Source organism: Drosophila santomea, chromosome 4 (assembly GCF_016746245.2).
Source record: "Drosophila santomea strain STO CAGO 1482 chromosome 4, Prin_Dsan_1.1, whole genome shotgun sequence".
NCBI lineage: Eukaryota > Metazoa > Arthropoda > Insecta > Diptera > Drosophilidae > Drosophila > Drosophila santomea.
Window position 1 is genome coordinate 1,225,521 of NC_053020.2, and position 17,582 is coordinate 1,243,102.

The following is a 17,582-nucleotide window of genomic DNA, read 5'->3' on the forward strand; positions in this document are numbered from 1 at the left end:
TTAAAAAAATATTAAAACCTTTTTTAAAAGTGTGGCGTGGCAGCATTGGGCGGCTTGTGGGCGTTATAGTGGACGTGGCAACATGAATCGACCAATTTGCGCTGCGTCTATGTCTCTGGTTCGTAAGATATTGACATTCATACAGACGGACATGGCCAAATCGTATCGGATATTATCGAAATACTATAAATATATCGATTTTTTTTATTCCCTTTGGCCCAAAAGGGACGGCAGGCGCTGACTGCCGTTAGCGCGCCTTGAACAAAAACGTTTTCATTTTCTAAGGCTTACCTTAGAAAGCTATGGGTTAGTGCCTTGAATATTAACATTTAATACTCTGCCGTTTGTGGACATAGCAGTGGTGGAATGCAGTTTTTATTGGGAAGTGAATAAAGTAACAGTTATCGAACATATCACCAAAATGGCCTTATTGCTAGAGACATTTTTTTTAATTCCCTTTGGTCCAAAATAAAACATCTGACTTCCGTTAGGGCGCTTTGAACAAAACCGTTGTCTTTTTCTGAGCTTATAGCCCCTATGCTTTGTTTAACTTTCCCGTTTGTACTCCCACTAGCAGAGTAACGGGTATGTGATAGTCGAGGACGATAACGACTAGAGCGTTCTGTCTTGTTTTGTAAATTGTGTTTTGTAGGCTTACATTAATAAAGGTTAAAAATGTTGACGTAAAAATAAATAAAAGTAAACAGTGGCATCGCTCCCTCTGGGATAAAAACTTAGTTTCAAATATAGCAGCATCGAACGTCTGCTGGACGCTAAACGAAACAGACTGAAACATTTCAGCTACTACTTGTGTGGAACACCGCTAAGGGCTTGTTCGGTAAGAAACTGAAGCGATTTACGTACTTATAGGGAATGTTATGTAGTGTAGCGTGCTTTTATGGATCACCTAAAAAGTTATTGGACATTGGCGGTCATGGTCGGGTGAGCATTGATATTATAACAACTGCTGTATTGAAAGGCTGCTCTTCGACTTCGAATTCTCTTTTAAAAAATTTCTGCATTTTGTTTATATTTCTAAGATTATATTTAAATAATAATTTTTGATTTAACGTTAGGCATCTCTGGTGTCATTAGACAACGCCAAAATTGTATGGTTTTATTATCAATAGTTTATTATTTTCTGATTGCAGTTCCATTTTAGTGCTTATAGTGTATTTATACAGTCAATGCAAAATCGTATTACGGTTTTAATTGCTGTGTTAAAATTATCGGCGAGTTATCAATTTTAGCTTCGTTTCCTTTTCGATTTTCAAACGAAAGTAGATCGGTATTAAAATTGTAGAAGAAAGTCTACAATGCTATCTAAAATCTATCGGCGAGCTGTCGATTTTAGCTTCATTTCCTTTTTGATGGAAATATTATTTTGTTTGTCCTAAAGTCAAATACAGATATAGTGTGAAGGCTGGAAACTTTAACTTATTAAATTAAATTTAATCTTAGCAGAAATGGTTTTTTGTTATTTGCAGAGTATTTTCTATAAGTTAAATTATAGATGAATTATCTTCAAGTACTTAAACCTAATGTAAGGTTTTGAAAAAAAACAATGTAACAATTATGTAAAATAAAATGCATTTAAAAAAAATTTGTTTGTATTGGCAATTGCGAGTATTTAGTATTACTTAAGATATTGATGAATTAACTACAGGTATGGTACGAAAACATTATTTAATATGTTGTAAAAAATAATATATCATATATGTAACATGTTTTTATACCCGTTACTCGTAGAGTAAAAGGGTATACTAGATTCGTTGAAAAGTATGTAACACGCAGTAGGAAGCGTTTCCGACCATAAATTCTTGATCAGGATCAATAGCCGAGTCGATATGACCATGTCCGTCTGTCCGTATGAACGGTAGAAGGTTGAGATTAAGCATTCATGTTGCCACGCCCGCAATAACGCCCACAAACCGCCCACAAACCGCCCAAAACTGCCACGCCCACACTTTTGAAAAATGTTTTGATATTTTTTCATCTCTTCGCCCACTCTAACGCCCATAAACCGCACAAAGCTGCCACGCCCACGTTTTTGATAAATGTTTTCATATTTTTTCATTTTTGTACGTCGCACTTCCAATAGCTGAGTAACGGGTATCAGATAGTCGGGGAACTCGACTATAGCGTCCTCTCTTGTTTTGTTTTTTGGCTTGCTTGGCAAAAATGTGATCGTCTCCGAACTTGGGATCTCCTCCAACTTATGGTATCGCTTTTGTATATGGTGCAAATGATAGTGAGTGTACTCAAAATATTAAAAAAATTCAATAATATATTAATTTAAATTTCGATGGCTTTGTAGAAACATTTTTATAAGCAATAAAGCCAAAGTTGCAGAATTTACAAATCTTTTGGAAACCATATTTGTAACAATTTTTATTAATATAAAAAAAAAACAGGAAAGAACGCTAAAGTCGAGTTCCCCGACTATCTGTACCCGTTGTTACTCAGCTATTAGAAGTGCAAAGGAGACTTGGCGGTTTGTGGGCGTAACAAAAAAAATTGTTGGCAAATCAATAGAAATTCACAAGACTATAACAAAAAACAAGAAAGAACGCTATAGTCGAGTTCCCCGACTATCTGATACCCGTTACTCAGCTAGTGAAAGTGCGAAGGAGAGTCTTCAACACTGACAGTTTTTGGCGGTTTGTGGGCGTTAGAGTGGGCGTGGTAAAAAGTTTTCTTGCAAGTCGATAGAAATTTACAAAACTGATACAAAAATGAAAAAATATCAAAACATTTTTCAAAACTGTGGGCGTGGCAGCTTTGGGCGGTTTGTGGGCGTTAGAGTGGGCGTGGCAAAAAGATTTTTAACAAATCGATAGAAATTTACAAGACCAATACAGAAATGAAAAAATATTAAAACATTTTTCAAAAGTGTGGGGGTGGCAGTTTTGTGCGGTTTATGGGCGTTAGAGTGGGCGTGGCAGCATGATTCGACATACTTGCGCTGCGTCTATGTCCCTGGAGTCTGTATGCCTAATCTCAACTTTCTAGCTTTTGTAGTTCCTGAGATCTCGACGTTCATACGGACAGACAGACGGACAGACGGACGGACAGACGGACGGACAGACGGACATGGCCAAATCGACTCGGCTATTGATCCTGATCAAGAATATATATACTTTATATGGTCGGAAACGCTTCCTTCTGCCTGTTACATACTTTTCAACGAATCTAGTATACCCTTTTACTCTACGAGTAACGGGTATAAAAAGAGAGAACGCTAGAGTCGAGTTCCCCGACTATCTGATACCCGTTACTCAGCTAGCGGAAGAGAGAAGGAGTCTTAAACGCAGTTTTTGGCGGTTTGTAGGCGTTATAGTGGGCGTGGCAGAAAGTTTTTTGGCAAATCGATAGAAATTTACAAGACCAATATAAAAATGACAAAATATCAAAACATTTTTCAAAAGTGTGGGCGTAGCAGCTTTGGGCGGTTTGAGGGCGTTAGAGTGGGCGTGGCAAAAAGTTTTTTGGTAAATAGATAGAAAATTACAAGACTAATACAAAAATGAAAAAATTTCAAAACATTTTTCAAAAGTGTGGGCGTGGCAGTTTTGGGCGGTTTGTGGGCGTTAGAGTGGGCGTGGCAACATGAATCGACAAACTTGCGCTGCTTCTATGTCCCTGGAGTCTGTATGCTTAATCTCAACTTTCTAGCTTTTGTAGTTCCTTTTTCAAGTGTGTGGGCGTGGTAGCACTGGGCGGTTTTTGGGCTTTAGAGTGGGCGTGGCAAAAAGTTTTTTTGCAAATCGATTGAAATTTACATTACTAAGAAAAAATGAAAAAATATCAAAACATTTTACAATAATGTGGGCGTGGCAGTTTTTGGCGGTTTGTGGGCGTGGAAGCCAACTTGTTCTGCGTCTATGTCCCTGGAGTCTGTATGCTGAATCTCAACTTTCTAGCTTTTATAGTTCCTGAAATCTCGACGTTCATACAGACAGACGGACATGGCCAGATCGACTAGGTTATTGATCCTGGTCGAGAATATATATTCTTTACATGGTCGAAAACGCTTCCTTCTGCCTGATACATACTTTTTAACGAATCTAGCATACCCTTTTACTCTAAGAGTAACGGGTATAACTACCGACTAAGAGCTCTTTATAAAAATCAAATAACGAAACTATGACTTATCTCCTAGTATATAATATTAATATTCCGACTGTACATATCGTTAGAAAACGGATTAACCTGAATTAGAAAACTTAATGATCAAAACTATCAAAGTTATGAATTGTTTTCCATTATTTTCGGCAAAAATGGACGGAAGGGCAGGATATATCGACTCGGATGTTGATACTGCTTAAGAACATAAATACTTTTTATTGTCGCAAATGTCACCTTCACTGCGTTTAAAACTTTTGAGTGAAGTATCAACATACCCTCCGCAATTTTTATTAAGAGTAAAACAGGAATTTCCCTTGCGGAAATTTTTTTTTTTTTGTTTCCTTCGTTAAGTCCATTCCCGCCTCTCCATTCAAAACAGAAACGACTATATATATTCCAAAATAGAGTAGCATTAAGTAAACCAATTAAAAATGCGATTTTAATGGTACATTTTCAAGTTCACAAATTTATGGTCGATTGAAAAATAAAATTATTATACCTTCGATATCTTTCTTAATCTAAGTTGTATACTTGAAAAATAATAAATCAATAACAACTTCAGCTTTATTAAATAACTCCAAATTTTGGCTATTACGATTCTTTTCAAAATTTGTTATATTAAAATTTTAGGCTTAAATTATTGGGACGGAGAAACCTCCTATTATGCATTATCGACAGAATGCAGTTGAAATTTAGACATGCGCATTTTACATTTTTAGGTCAGAGCTGGACAAACTATAAATTAAAAAGATCTTACGTGTATATATTTTTATGCCTATAGCTTTTATTATTTATGGATCTAGCGGCGCTGGTTACATAATAATTGTACTATTTCTTAGTTATATTTTTGTTCGCGCTATTATTTTACGTACATGCATATGGTGTGTTACGCACTTCCACTGACTTAGTTTTTACAATTAAACAATTGCAAGAAAAATGTTTTATTGCAAAACAAACTATAAATGCGCGTCTTTACAAATAAATGTGCATGAATTCATGCAGACTGTGTATACCTCATTTATTACCTTCTGCATATTGTTGATTTAAAGGTTTATATTTTATAAGCACATTTACATATTTTAGATCCAGTGTTGAGAAAAATATTCATTACGTAATTTACTGTTGGAAAATATTGGAGTTATCCCATTCGAGTTGATTAATGTGGGTGAATCCGTCCTTCAAAACTATTGCCAAAGATATCTGTTAAAAATTTTACTTATATTTAATGCGTATTTACTATACCTTCATCATCCTCAGATTCAGAATTTTCTGATTCAGAACTCGCGTCGGATGTAACATCTGTTTGTATGGGATTTATAGTTATGGTCAATGCTGAATCATCCCAAACTAAACCATCATCGGAAATCTAAGAAAACAAAAATTCATTAGAAAGAAAGATGATCCTGATCAAAAATATTTAATATATATATATCTGAACTAGTTTGTGCTGAAACGGACAGACAGACATGGCTATATCGGATCGGATCAGTTGAGATTCTGATCAACAATATATATACTTTATATGGTATTAAGTGGATCTCGCGTTTAAAACTTCTAAGCGAAAATATTCGAATTGCACGGGTATAATCATATGGTTGTAAATATACTTACTTTTGGACATGGTTGATGGCGTTCAATATATTTCTGGCTGTTTTTTAAACGTGCAATCGAGACTCCACAAAGTAATACCGCCAAAAAAACACTTACAAGAATTATAAGCATTGTAGCGTGTGACCCTTCAGCTAAAAAAAGGATTTAAGTTTCTACAGATGTTTATACAAATTTCTTTGGCAGTTTCATTTACCTTTGTGTACGAAAGAATGTATGTGTGATTTTGGTTCCTGCACATTGTTTGTATGCAGAAGGGAATATGAGTATACCTTCGAATCTGAAGAAAATAGATAAACGTTAAAATATATAATACATATTTTTATATGTAAGTATTAGGAACGCACCAGTTGACTGATTATCATTGCTATTTATCGAACCACTGTTTAGGTGAAATGTTGTTTCAGTATTGGTGTTGCTAATCGAATTTACTTTAGATAAAGATGGAGAAGAAAGTACATTTGTTGACTTAAACAATGTCTGTTTAGGATGCAATACAGTAAGTGTGAGTGTATATTCCCCGCTTTTGTACTGGGAACTTTGTTGGGCACAAGAAAGCTTAAAAACACGGTTAAGATAATAAGCAGGTTTCTTATTACTGTACACAAGGGATCGTAACACATTTATATAATTGCTAATGGTATCCTTTCCAATCATTTCGACACCATCCTTATTAATATTGGTCTTAATATCCATACTAGAAGACAATGACTCGTCCCCATCTATTTGAATGTCCTCATGATCGGGATTCAAAGAAGGAAATACAACAACAGTGCAGGAGTCAAGATGATTTTTCTCCTCTAATTTTCCATTATTTTTAGATAGCGAGTTAATGCAAGTCTTTTCCAAAATGTGTACTCCCAATTTAATTTCTTGATATGATACCAGCTTGTTCGAAGTCCCTAAAATGAAATAACGAAAGAGAACATTAAATTGAACAATTGTATATGTGACTTTTTTTTGATATTCATGACTATTTGTATTAGTTATTTTCAAACCATTTAGTTTTAGTGTAACAGCAAAAGATTTGGTATATGCTTATCCACATACGCAAGTTAACGTTGACCACGCCAACTGTAACGCCAATCGACCACAAAACCTAATATTATTTTCAAGTTGCATTTTATACCCATTACTCGTAGTGTAAGGGAGCGTTACTTCGACTTCGGCTGCACGACCGATACTTCCACCAACACTTTTGACACGATCTCTCTCAAAAATTTAATGTGAGGAAAATGTAATGATTCTTAGCTTCAATGACTTTCTATATCAACCAAATTCGACATTCTTTTGTTACATTCGCGAAAAGTGATTAATGTAATATGTAGAAAAAAAGGTGCCAGACTCTAAAAAGTACATATGTATGGTTTAAAATATTAGATAAAACTGTAGGATAGCACTAATGCTACATATTCGTTACTTGTAAAATAAAAATATATATTATAATTTTTTAATATAATATAAATCTAACTTCCAAGCAATGTTGTCATCCTAAAATCTAATGTAATTGTGATTTACGTACCAGATATTGCTATTTTGGGGAAATTCGATTGCGGAGATTGATCGGAGGTTTCCAGCTGTAAGATTGATATGTTAATGAATTAATGTTATCTTTTAATGACAAATTTAGTTTTTTATTTACCGACGTTGAGCCGACATCAATATCAATGCCGAGTGAAGCTATCGGTTCGTTAACCATAATATATGTCTCAATTGGTGGCAAGCGAAGGGAACTTTCATTATTACAAGTCAGCGTTGTACGCACTTCTATGTTTCGGCGTCCTACCGTGGGCTTTTGTTTAATATTAATATACTGAACTTTTCGCATTAATTGTTCAATATCATCTTTGTTTTTCGCCGCAATGTAAATTTCGTTCATTTCAATATTTTCTTTAATATGGGTGTTTGCATAATCCGATTTTTCATCATTACTTTGCAACGGCTTTGGAGGTAATAAATGTTCAGCACAGGTGGTTCCACATTTAATGTCCTCTGCGGTCAAAACACTGTTGAGGGAGACTTTTACCTCAGAAATATCTCCATTAAAACCATGTTTCAGTCTATTTTCCAAGCTTTGGTAGCAGGCACCAATAGCTAAGGAAGTATTTACTCCATGAGCTGCGTGTAAGGGCCAGTCGTCAATTACTTCGGGGTTGCTATGACGATCTTCAATAGAATTTTCGAAACGTACGCCGTCAATAAATAAATCAACTTTGGACGGATCTTCAACACTAAGAACATAGTGATGCCATTCATTGTCACAGACCTCCGGTATTTTCCAACGCCATTCAGCAGGACTAAAGATATTTAAATCACCTTCGTTAAAATTTTTTCTTAATAAAAAAATAAGCCGACAATTGCGAACGAATAGTGCCATATGATGACGGTTCATTTTGTGGTCGTCCGCACTGCAGACAATATGCTCCTTAACATGTTTATTATTCACACCCTGACTATTGTGTCGAAACAAGGTTAGAATGCTGAAAGCTTGTGATGAAAAATCGTAATGTTCAATAACAGTGGCAGGAACTACTACTCCAGTAGACCCATCAAAGTGAAATATGGGTTCTACACCTTCGTCATAGCTTAACTCTTTAGTCCATTCTGCCCCATGTGGCAAAAGGTCTTTCACTTTTTGGCTTACAGTGCAATTCGATATGTCCCGATCGCACCCAAATGAGATGTGCTTTGTCTGAAAATATAAATAACATGAATAAATTATAATCATTGGGCCCTATATAATATTTGGTTGATTACGATGCTCAGATCTCGAATACGGTACGGTCACGAAGATAATTCTACGCTAAATTAGTTGAAAAGCGTTTAAAGTATTAAACGTACAAAGTATATATGTATATTCGTGCTCAGGATCAGTTTCATATGAACGCTGTGAGCTTATTCTGTGCAAGTTTAATTCTGATGGTTGCCACGCCCACTCCAACGCCCACAACCTGCATAAAACCGCCATGCCCAAACTTTTGCAATATATGAAAAACCAAATTTGCCTTATATTTTTGATGTTTAATTTGACAAAAAATTATTTTTTCAAACTATTACTCAATTACTTTTAATATATTTTAGAAAAAATATAAAGAAAAAAGTTAAAACATTTACATTACCCTTTTACTCTCTAAGCAAGAATTTTTATGACCGTGCATAACAAAAACTATATTATCATAGAAATATGCAAAAAATGCTTATTTATATAATGGTCTTATAAGGTTTAGTCATGTGGACTTAAATTTGAATTTGAGTTCGCAAAAGTAATCGGACCAATCGTTATTTGAAATTAATATTGATAGGCTTACCTTAAGAGCTATAGAAGAGTGAATCCTAAGGTCTTCATTCTTGCAAGAAATGTCACATAAATCAAGACGAGCATTAGGAAACAATTGAAGACTTTCAGTGCTCCCAGACTGAAAACACAAAAAACAATAATTCAAATTTTGTTGCATTCAATTTGGCTATGTATACATACCGTGTAATCAATACGTTCTGGCATGCCTGAATACTTTGTTTCACAAACGCGTCGAACTTTAATACTGACCATAATAGCTGCAGATTCCTTCATTGCACAATCATAGGCCACAACAGATAGAATATGGTTATGAGAAGCCTTGTGAGAAAGTGGTTCAGTGTTTTTAATTGAACCTTCGTTATCTATTGAGAATGGCTCATCATTGTTAAGAATCTCATATTTGCAAACATCACCAAATAGTGGAGTGCAATCTTTATCGGAAGCTTCGACTCTTAAGATCTCGTTGTAAAGTCTTCCCTCGTCTACTTCAGTTACATAAGACGGTTCTAAGAATGTTGGAGCATACTCATTTACATCGATAACAGTAATATGAACATTGGCTGTATTCGAGGGTGTTCCATCACAGTAAACCGCAACGATTTCGAAATGATAACTTTTGCGATTCTCGCAATTCAACAGTCGACGTGCTTTTAAAATACCTAGGTTATTAACCAATTCAATCTAAAATATAAAGTGCAAGTTATTATGTTAATAAAAAGTAGGTAAAACTCACCTCAAACGGAATTTCATGATACGGCTTTTTGAGAATATGAAAGTTGCAAATTTTCTCTTCGTTCACTTTAATAAGAGGAGTTATTTCTACAAGTGTTTCGTTTTCTCGAATTAAACCGTGATATGACTTTTCTAATATGATTTCTGAAATATAACAAGTAATTGTATACATTCCTTTTACAACTTGATTTTTAATAAAGCTATCATAATACAGTTTTAACTGTTTAAATTTTTTTGATATGCCAAGTAGATAACAAGTATCTGATAAGTAAGAAACTTGACTGTAGCCTTCTATTTTGTTTTATTTACAAACGAAGTGCGGGAAGGGAATTAAAAAAAAATTTTATTGTAGTAAGGTAAAGCTGTATACAATACCTTTTTGTGTTAAATATTCATCATCATTTTCGCTGGACGTTACGACTCCAGCGACCAGGAGTTCGCCCAACATTACTACAATGCAGACTAAACCAAAGCATTTGTGAAACGTCATGGTTCTGAACGAAGTTCTTTGGATACCAAGCCTTAATATCTTTATTTTGCTGAAAAAGAAAATGGATTTCAAATTAAAAGGCAAATATATTGCTAAAATATTTTGCTAGTTTTAGCATAGTTTTCTGTTTCGGGATATACGGAAGAGTTTTTAAAAGTGCTAGTGATTATTTTAATCAACTATATGTTATTGATTTAGAAAAATTATTCCCAATATATTTTTATATAATATATCGCTTTACACAGCCCAAACAAGAACAGTCGTTTAATAAAGGACGAATTCTCGAAAAAAAATTATTTTATGTTCTAATAATAATGAGGGTCGCCAAAAGTAAAATGAATCAATGGCTTCGACCAATTGTTTCGTTGCTTAATAGTACATTTTTTGCCGGAACATACAACAGAAATTATTTTGGAACGGATTTTAAGACTACATACTCTCGACCGAAAATTGCTTTAAAGCGAAGAAAATCTTGAAAAAGAAAACAAATCATTCTTATTTGACATCCTTGTCTTCGTTATTGTACATATATTTTAGGTGCTGATAGATTGCGTGAAATATATTTTGGCAACAAAAAAAAAACCGTCCAAATTGCAAGCCAACAATACAATATATAATTCCAATATGAATTTTCTTTTTAATTCAGTATATTTAAGAATTAATGATTAAATATTAATACAATTTTTTTAATGTACTTTAACAAGTTATAGAGCGATAAAAATTAAAATTTACTACGCCAACAGTTTAGGAAAAATTATTCCACTTTTTTTTCCATTTTATTGTTATGGTTATGGCATTAATAATACTATTTTTATGCCAGCAACAACTAAAATATCTTTCTAACACTTCAAACATTTTTTTTTGTAGCGTACGTTTTATTAATTTAAGATCTGTCCAAGTGGACAATAATTAAATATTTGGGACACTTCAAGCGGACGAGTAACTTATGGATCTGCCTAACTGTAACACACTTCTGACCACTTGTTCGTCCATTTATCAACGATAATCAAGTTTAAGCGGCACTATATTTTTTTTGTTTGTAAACTGACTACAACAATAGGCATTTGGCAAATGCAACAACAAACACGGGGAATTTTGTATGGGAACAAATTTTAGAATAAATTACTTCAGTCCCCCAAAAAATTAATTTAAATGATTCCTGCAGCGTAATAAAGGACAAAAATTAAAAAAAAAAACGTTTTTTTTTTTTATTGTTTATTGATTGCAAAAAGGTTACCACTACAAAATGCACATACGGTTGTAAAACTGATTGTTGGATTACAAAAATGTATTGGCATATAGATGTACATGCATATGCATGAAAAAAATCTATTTGTGTATGTGGTTGTATCCAAGAGATACACATTCTTTAACGGATTAGACCAGATTTCGAATGTCCAACTGGACAAATATGGAACCTTTTCGCAGGAAGGCACATAGAGCATTAATACTCTAAGTATAAATTTTACATAACAAAAAACTACATAGATTTAAATTAAGTTCATTAAAAAATGATACAAATTAATTAACTGTGCACTTTAATGAAAGGACCGAAAAAATTTAATTCTTTTATTTGTTTACTTAGTTTCTTACTTCTGTCAGCAAAATGATTACTTATGGCGTTTGAGAAACCAGTTGTAAGTTTAAATACAGTAGTCAATACCCTGGAAATGTTTATCCGACATTTTTAGATTCCTGTGTAGTAGAGATTAATACTTGAAATGCGATAAAAAGAAACACCATATAAGGCCCTGTGCAGACTACGCTCCACCGATTTAATCGACATTAAGTCCAGTCCATATTTTATTAACGCAATGAGTTAGGGAATGCTTCAACTGTTTTAACTGACATATGCTTACCATAGGTCCTGGGGTTGTTTATGGGTGTGTTTTTTGTTATCTATAGGTATTCAAATTTCTGGATATTCCACAACACCTTGACTACTATTTATTTTCTTATTGGACTCAACATATATGGTTTATTTAGAAAAATATTAAAAATCAAATATTTATAGTCAATACCACCCTAAATAAATGGTCTGTCATTTACTTTGCCTAACTTTAGCAAATCTTAGTTAGACAATAACATAAGATAGCTATTATATTGGCAATAAAACATAGTGTGGATGAAGCCGTAGTAGCAATGATGTAAGCATCCGGAAAACAATTGTATGGCATCACGGTTTATGCTCTAAGAAAAAACCCAGTGTAAACACCCCTTTGCTTCAAAAAAATTTTACTTACAAAAAAATTGCTTACACTCTTAGCAAAAAACATTCGTCTAATGGCGCATACACATTAAATGTCGGTGCAGTTTTGTGTTTCTTTTCAGTGGTTTCAACTGGTCATGCTCAAATTGTATTTATCAATATACTGTTTGCAGTATTTATATTTTATTGGCATTTTTATCATCGTTCCATTTTTCTTGAAAGTGCAGCATTACTAATCGAATGACTAGTTTACACGTCAATTTACTGAAGACAAATTCTGCCCTACACGAAATAAAGTATTTTTTTATTAAACATGGGATTAACCATATCTAGTCTTTTGACACGTTTGTTTGGAAAGAAACAAATGCGTATTCTTATGGGTATGTTGTTAATATCCGATATTTTACTACATTTAGCATTTCCAACATGTAAATATTAACCTTTAGTTCACTCTAAATTTTTAAGTACTTGCAATCAACGTGCACATAACATAAAATATTTTTACACGCAGTTGGTTTAGATGCTGCGGGAAAAACGACTATTCTATACAAATTAAAACTGGGTGAAATTGTAACCACCATACCAACCATAGGCTTCAATGTTGAAACTGTGGAATATAAAAATATATGTTTCACCGTTTGGGATGTTGGTGGCCAAGACAAAATTCGTCCCCTGTGGAGGCACTATTTCCAAAATACACAGGGTCTAATATTTGTAGTGGATTCCAACGATCGTGATCGTATAACTGAAGCTGAAAGAGAACTACAGAACATGGTACCTATTTTATTTAGGGAAATTTAGGTTCATACGTGTCAATCAATCCCATATTTTATTTTTGCCACAGCTCCAGGAGGATGAGCTTAGGGATGCAGTACTTTTAATTTTTGCTAACAAACAGGACCTACCAAATGCAATGACAGCTGCCGAGCTTACGGACAAGTTACGCCTTAACCAATTAAGGAATCGCCACGTATGTATAAGAATTGTTTTCCGCAAACATCTACTTATATATAAATATTTTTAGTGGTTCATTCAATCTACATGTGCTACCCAAGGTCACGGACTATATGAAGGACTTGATTGGCTATCTGCGGAACTGGCTAAGAAATAAAAATATTACTTATATTGTAAGATAGGAATTAGTATTCCTATGCTAAAAAGTAGGCTCTAAATAAACTTGTATATGTATATAAAATCGATGGAATTGTGTTGTTACGTTAAAATATGTATGCAATAGTGCATTGAGATTGCTTAAAAAACTATCCCCGATGGACCTACAAAAAAGTAAATTATTTCTGGATGTGCATCAAATACTATTACTGTATTGAATACAAAATTTATTTTATACACCCTAAACCTAATAATTAAAAATTTCATTAATTTATTTTTGTGTTGTATTCTTAAAACTATTAATTCCAAATTTTAATAACGAAAATTTTTATATACAGTTGCGAAAAAAAAATAGCTCCACTTGTCCAGTAAAACTTTGAATAAGTCTCCTACCTACAATTTTGGGTTTAAAAGGATCTGAAATATCTTTTTAGAAAGGTTAAACAATTCACTTTTTAGGAAATAAAAAAAATCACAATTGTTCTATGAATTCTTAACTTATTTAGGAACTTTATTAAAAATGACAAAATAAGGCGAAAAAAATAATAGCACCACTTCATAAAAAATGCTTTAAACATAAAATATAAACTTAACAGTAACAAATTCATTAATAACAAGTGATTGTATATTAAAACTACGCCGATCACATTAATTTAGTATTTGGTAGTGTATCCTTTATTAGCAATAACAGCTGCGCAACGCGTTGGCATGGAGTCAACCAGGTCCTGGCACCGTTTTGGGGTTATATTGCTCCAGGACTCCTTAATCACGGTCCATAGGCTTTCGTTAATAGTTGGCTTAAAAGCTGCAACTGCCTTTTTAATATCCGACCAAAGGTTTTCGATGGGATTGAGGTCTGGCGACTGCGCAGGCAACTCCAGAACATGAACTGATTTATTTTGGGACCATTCCTTGGCTTTCCTGCTGGTATGCTTGGGGTCATTGTCTTGTTGGAAGACCCATTTTAGCGGCATATCATATTCAGCTAAGGGTATCATCACCGTCTCCAAAATATCCACATACACATGCTGACCCATTATGGTTTTTATCCAATGTATTGGTCCAACTCCATAGTATGAAAAACATGTCCATACCATTACACTGGATCCGCCGTGTTTAATTGTTTTTATTGTGTAATTTGGATTATATTCGGTGTTCCTAGGACGCCTTACATATGATCGAGATCCTTTGCCACCAAACATGTCAACCTAGCTCTCATCTGACCATAAAATGTTTCTCCATTTTTCGCATGGCCTATTTAAATGATCTTTGGCGAACTTAATGCGCTTGGCTAGGTGTCTCGCATTTAAAAGGGGGACCTTTCTTGGACTGCAGGCTTTTAAGCCATGTTCCCTGAGACATGTACGAACAGTTTGAACTGTTTCGGATATGTTAAGCTCCTCTTTAAGTTCTGTAGCAGCTTTGAACGGATCGTTTTTGCTCTCGCGGACTAGCCTGTTGACGTGACGTGTGCTCAGGGATCGTTTTCTCCCACGTTTTTCGGGCTTCTCATTAAATGTTATTGCATTGCGTATCATTTTGTTTGAGCATTGAAAGATTTGACGAATATTTCTAAAAGATTTTCCTTCAGAAATGAGTTTTTTGATCAAGTCATGTTTTTCTTCAGTGCAGTGCTTTCCACGTCCCATTTTAATGATATTTTAAAGGAAATTTTAAAAAAATTGTTGTCGAAATAAAAGAACAAGTGTCAAGTTTCATAACCACATGCTTTTTACCAAAGAAACCCTTCGATAATTATTGATTATTTGAAAAAATCGATAGTGGTGCTATTTTTGTTTTCGCCTCATTTTAGACCTTGCCGCCCAAAAAAAAGGTATGAACAATTCAAATTTTTTTTTTCATTTTTGGATGGGAAAAATATCTAGCATTATGCGAAAAATCAGTATTTGGTTCTATCGGTACCTCAACCTTAATTTATTTGATCGATAACAAAAAAAGGTATGGCGGTGCTATTATTTTTTTCGCAACTGTATTACATATGTGTATTGCAACCGTCGCACTATGGGGCAAACGACCACCGTATGTGGAAAAACCCATTTTTTAAAAGTCCTTTTTTTAAATAGAGCAACAAAGTGAGTCCGGCTCACTCCGTCTCTAAAACCTGTTATATGTTGTAGAGGTATCAATTCTTAGTATATGCTATTAGTATAAATGCACACTATTGCACACTTTCTCCAAAATGTAACTTTAAAGGGTCTAACCTCAAAGTGAAAAACAACAAATTTAAAGCTTCAATTCGTGTATGACGATTAACAATACGTGTGAAACATAAATATATTTATTACAATAAAATTATAGTTCCTTGAATTTTATGTTTTTTGGGAAACATTAGTTTTAAAAACATATTTATGCTATTTTTAAGAAAAAAAGCTGTGAAGCAAGAAGTAAAACTTCGATATTTTTTAAAAACAAGGTAAGCAACCCCCATTTTTTACTTTATTAAGATTATATTTTACATTTTTTCGATCAAAAAAGTTTTTTTTTGTAAACTGAAAAAATATTTAGGTTGTTTTTTTTTTGTTTGAAGGCAGGACCACGCCCATTTTTCCTCAAATATATTACTATTTTTATCATGAACATAAATAAAAAAAAACAAACAAAAAAACAGTCTACACGACAATACAGGATACTAAGCATGCATTTTGTACAGGATGGGCAGTTTTGTTACCTGTTATAGTATGTATATACATATATATATTATATATACAAACCGCCCAAAGCTGCCACGCCCACACTTTTGAAAAATGTTTTGATATTTTTTCATTTTTGTATTGGTTTTGTAAATTTTTATCGATTTGCCAAAAAAACTTTTTGCCACGCCCACTCTAACGCCCACAAACCGTCCAAAGCTGCCACGCCCACACTTTTGAAAAATGTTTTCATATTTTTTCATTTTTGTATTAGTCTCGTAAATTTCTATCGATTTGCCAAAAAACTATTTGCCACGCCCACTCCAACGCCCACAAACCGCCAAGACTCTCCTTCGCATTTCCACTAGCTGAGTAACGGGTATCAGATAGTCGGGGAACTCGACTATAGCGTTCTCTCTTGTTTTAAAACTACAAAATTAGGTAAAATACCATTCATCATACTATATAAAAATGCAAAGTACATATCATTTAATACTTTTTTTTTATGTTTAATAGTCAACGTAACCAGTTTAAATAAAAATTAAATTAAATAAAAATTTACATTTATTGTAATCTGTATTTGTAATTGTATGGTGCATTAAAATGTAGAAATTTGTCTATTCATTTTGGAGAAAAACCTTTTAAAGTCTGGGTTTTATGACCTCTTCAGGTAAAATTTCTATCGATATGCTAGAAAAATGTTGAAATTACTCGTTGGCAGTTACACTGCCCAAGTAACTCTGAACTCTCCTGTTTTATATTACTTATATAAATAAGTAGTATAACCTTTTACTGTTTGATTAATGGGTATAAAAAGAAGGAAAAAACTTGGTATGGGACACTTCCTTTTGTAGATCATCCTACATCCAATGTTTACTTTTTACATGTTTTTTGAAATTTACTTTTTACTTTAATTAAAATATAAATGGTTATTAAAGGGCGGATACTTTAATAAAATTAATTACTAAGCAAACTCTTAAAGTATTTAAAGAACTTATACTATAGCTTATCCTTTTCATAAGTCATTGGTTTTGGCGATCTATTTCTGATTCGCAACAATGTACCCTAAATATTAAATTTCCTTGCGTAAGAACTCAGTCTTAACTTATTTGCTTCTGTTAAAATAAAAAAACCAACATCTTATATATTAATTCCACCTTCAAATGGGACCATCCAAATTTGGTTTTCAGCATAGGTTACGTACGTACGTATATCCAGTCCTCAGGAATCATTTTGCGTTTAACTGTATAAAGGGTTTCACTTTGTATATATAAACCTGCCTTAAATATAAACAAATGTTGTTACATATAGCAAATGCTTGTCAACGATTGCATCTTCTTACTTCATACATAATGA

The 17,582-nt window shown here is 33.5% G+C and overlaps 2 protein-coding genes across 3 annotated transcripts; one reads left to right on the forward strand and one right to left on the reverse strand.

The window, feature by feature from the left end:
* Positions 1-4,674: 4,674 nt before the first annotated feature.
* On the reverse strand, positions 4,675-11,995 carry LOC120454868 (calsyntenin-1). Of its 2 annotated transcripts, none has more exons than XM_039640422.2 (12): positions 11,850-11,995; positions 10,142-10,305; positions 9,768-9,910; positions 9,215-9,715; positions 9,045-9,152; positions 7,379-8,428; positions 7,259-7,313; positions 6,084-6,638; positions 5,933-6,016; positions 5,740-5,870; positions 5,371-5,494; positions 4,675-5,312 (listed from the first exon to the last, which is right to left on the reverse strand). In XM_039640422.2, the coding sequence occupies exons 2-12, from the start codon at positions 10,254-10,256 to the stop codon at positions 5,245-5,247; spliced, it is 2,934 nt and encodes a 977-aa protein (XP_039496356.1). In that variant the 5' UTR covers positions 10,257-10,305; positions 11,850-11,995; the 3' UTR covers positions 4,675-5,244. The 2 variants fall into 2 exon arrangements, with proteins under 2 accessions (XP_039496356.1, XP_039496357.1); XM_039640423.2 differs by having other exon boundaries at positions 11,920-11,982.
* A 690-nt stretch (positions 11,996-12,685) lies between these two features.
* LOC120454848 (ADP-ribosylation factor 2) lies at positions 12,686-13,664 on the forward strand. The gene is made up of 4 exons (XM_039640361.1): positions 12,686-12,845; positions 12,977-13,239; positions 13,310-13,435; positions 13,490-13,664. Exons 1-4 carry the CDS (start codon positions 12,779-12,781, stop codon positions 13,574-13,576), a joined length of 543 nt encoding a protein of 180 aa, XP_039496295.1. The 5' UTR covers positions 12,686-12,778; the 3' UTR covers positions 13,577-13,664.
* Positions 13,665-17,582: the final 3,918 nt, after the last annotated feature.

Excerpts from the sequence above, each read along its gene's own strand:
- LOC120454868 (XM_039640422.2), bottom strand. The coding sequence starts at position 10,256 with ATGACGTTTCACAAATGCTTTGGTTTAGTCTGCATTGTAGTAATGTTG. Across the intron at positions 8,429-9,044 it reads ACTCTTCTATAGCTCTTAAG|ACAAAGCACATCTCATTTGG; the intron begins GTAAGCCTATCA and ends TTATATTTTCAG. Across the intron at positions 5,313-5,370 it reads TGAATCTGAGGATGATGAAG|TTTTGAAGGACGGATTCACC; the intron begins GTATAGTAAATA and ends CTTTGGCAATAG.
- LOC120454848 (XM_039640361.1), top strand. The coding sequence starts at position 12,779 with ATGGGATTAACCATATCTAGTCTTTTGACACGTTTGTTTGGAAAGAAA. Across the intron at positions 13,240-13,309 it reads AAAGAGAACTACAGAACATG|CTCCAGGAGGATGAGCTTAG; the intron begins GTACCTATTTTA and ends TTTTTGCCACAG. Across the intron at positions 13,436-13,489 it reads ACCAATTAAGGAATCGCCAC|TGGTTCATTCAATCTACATG; the intron begins GTATGTATAAGA and ends AAATATTTTTAG.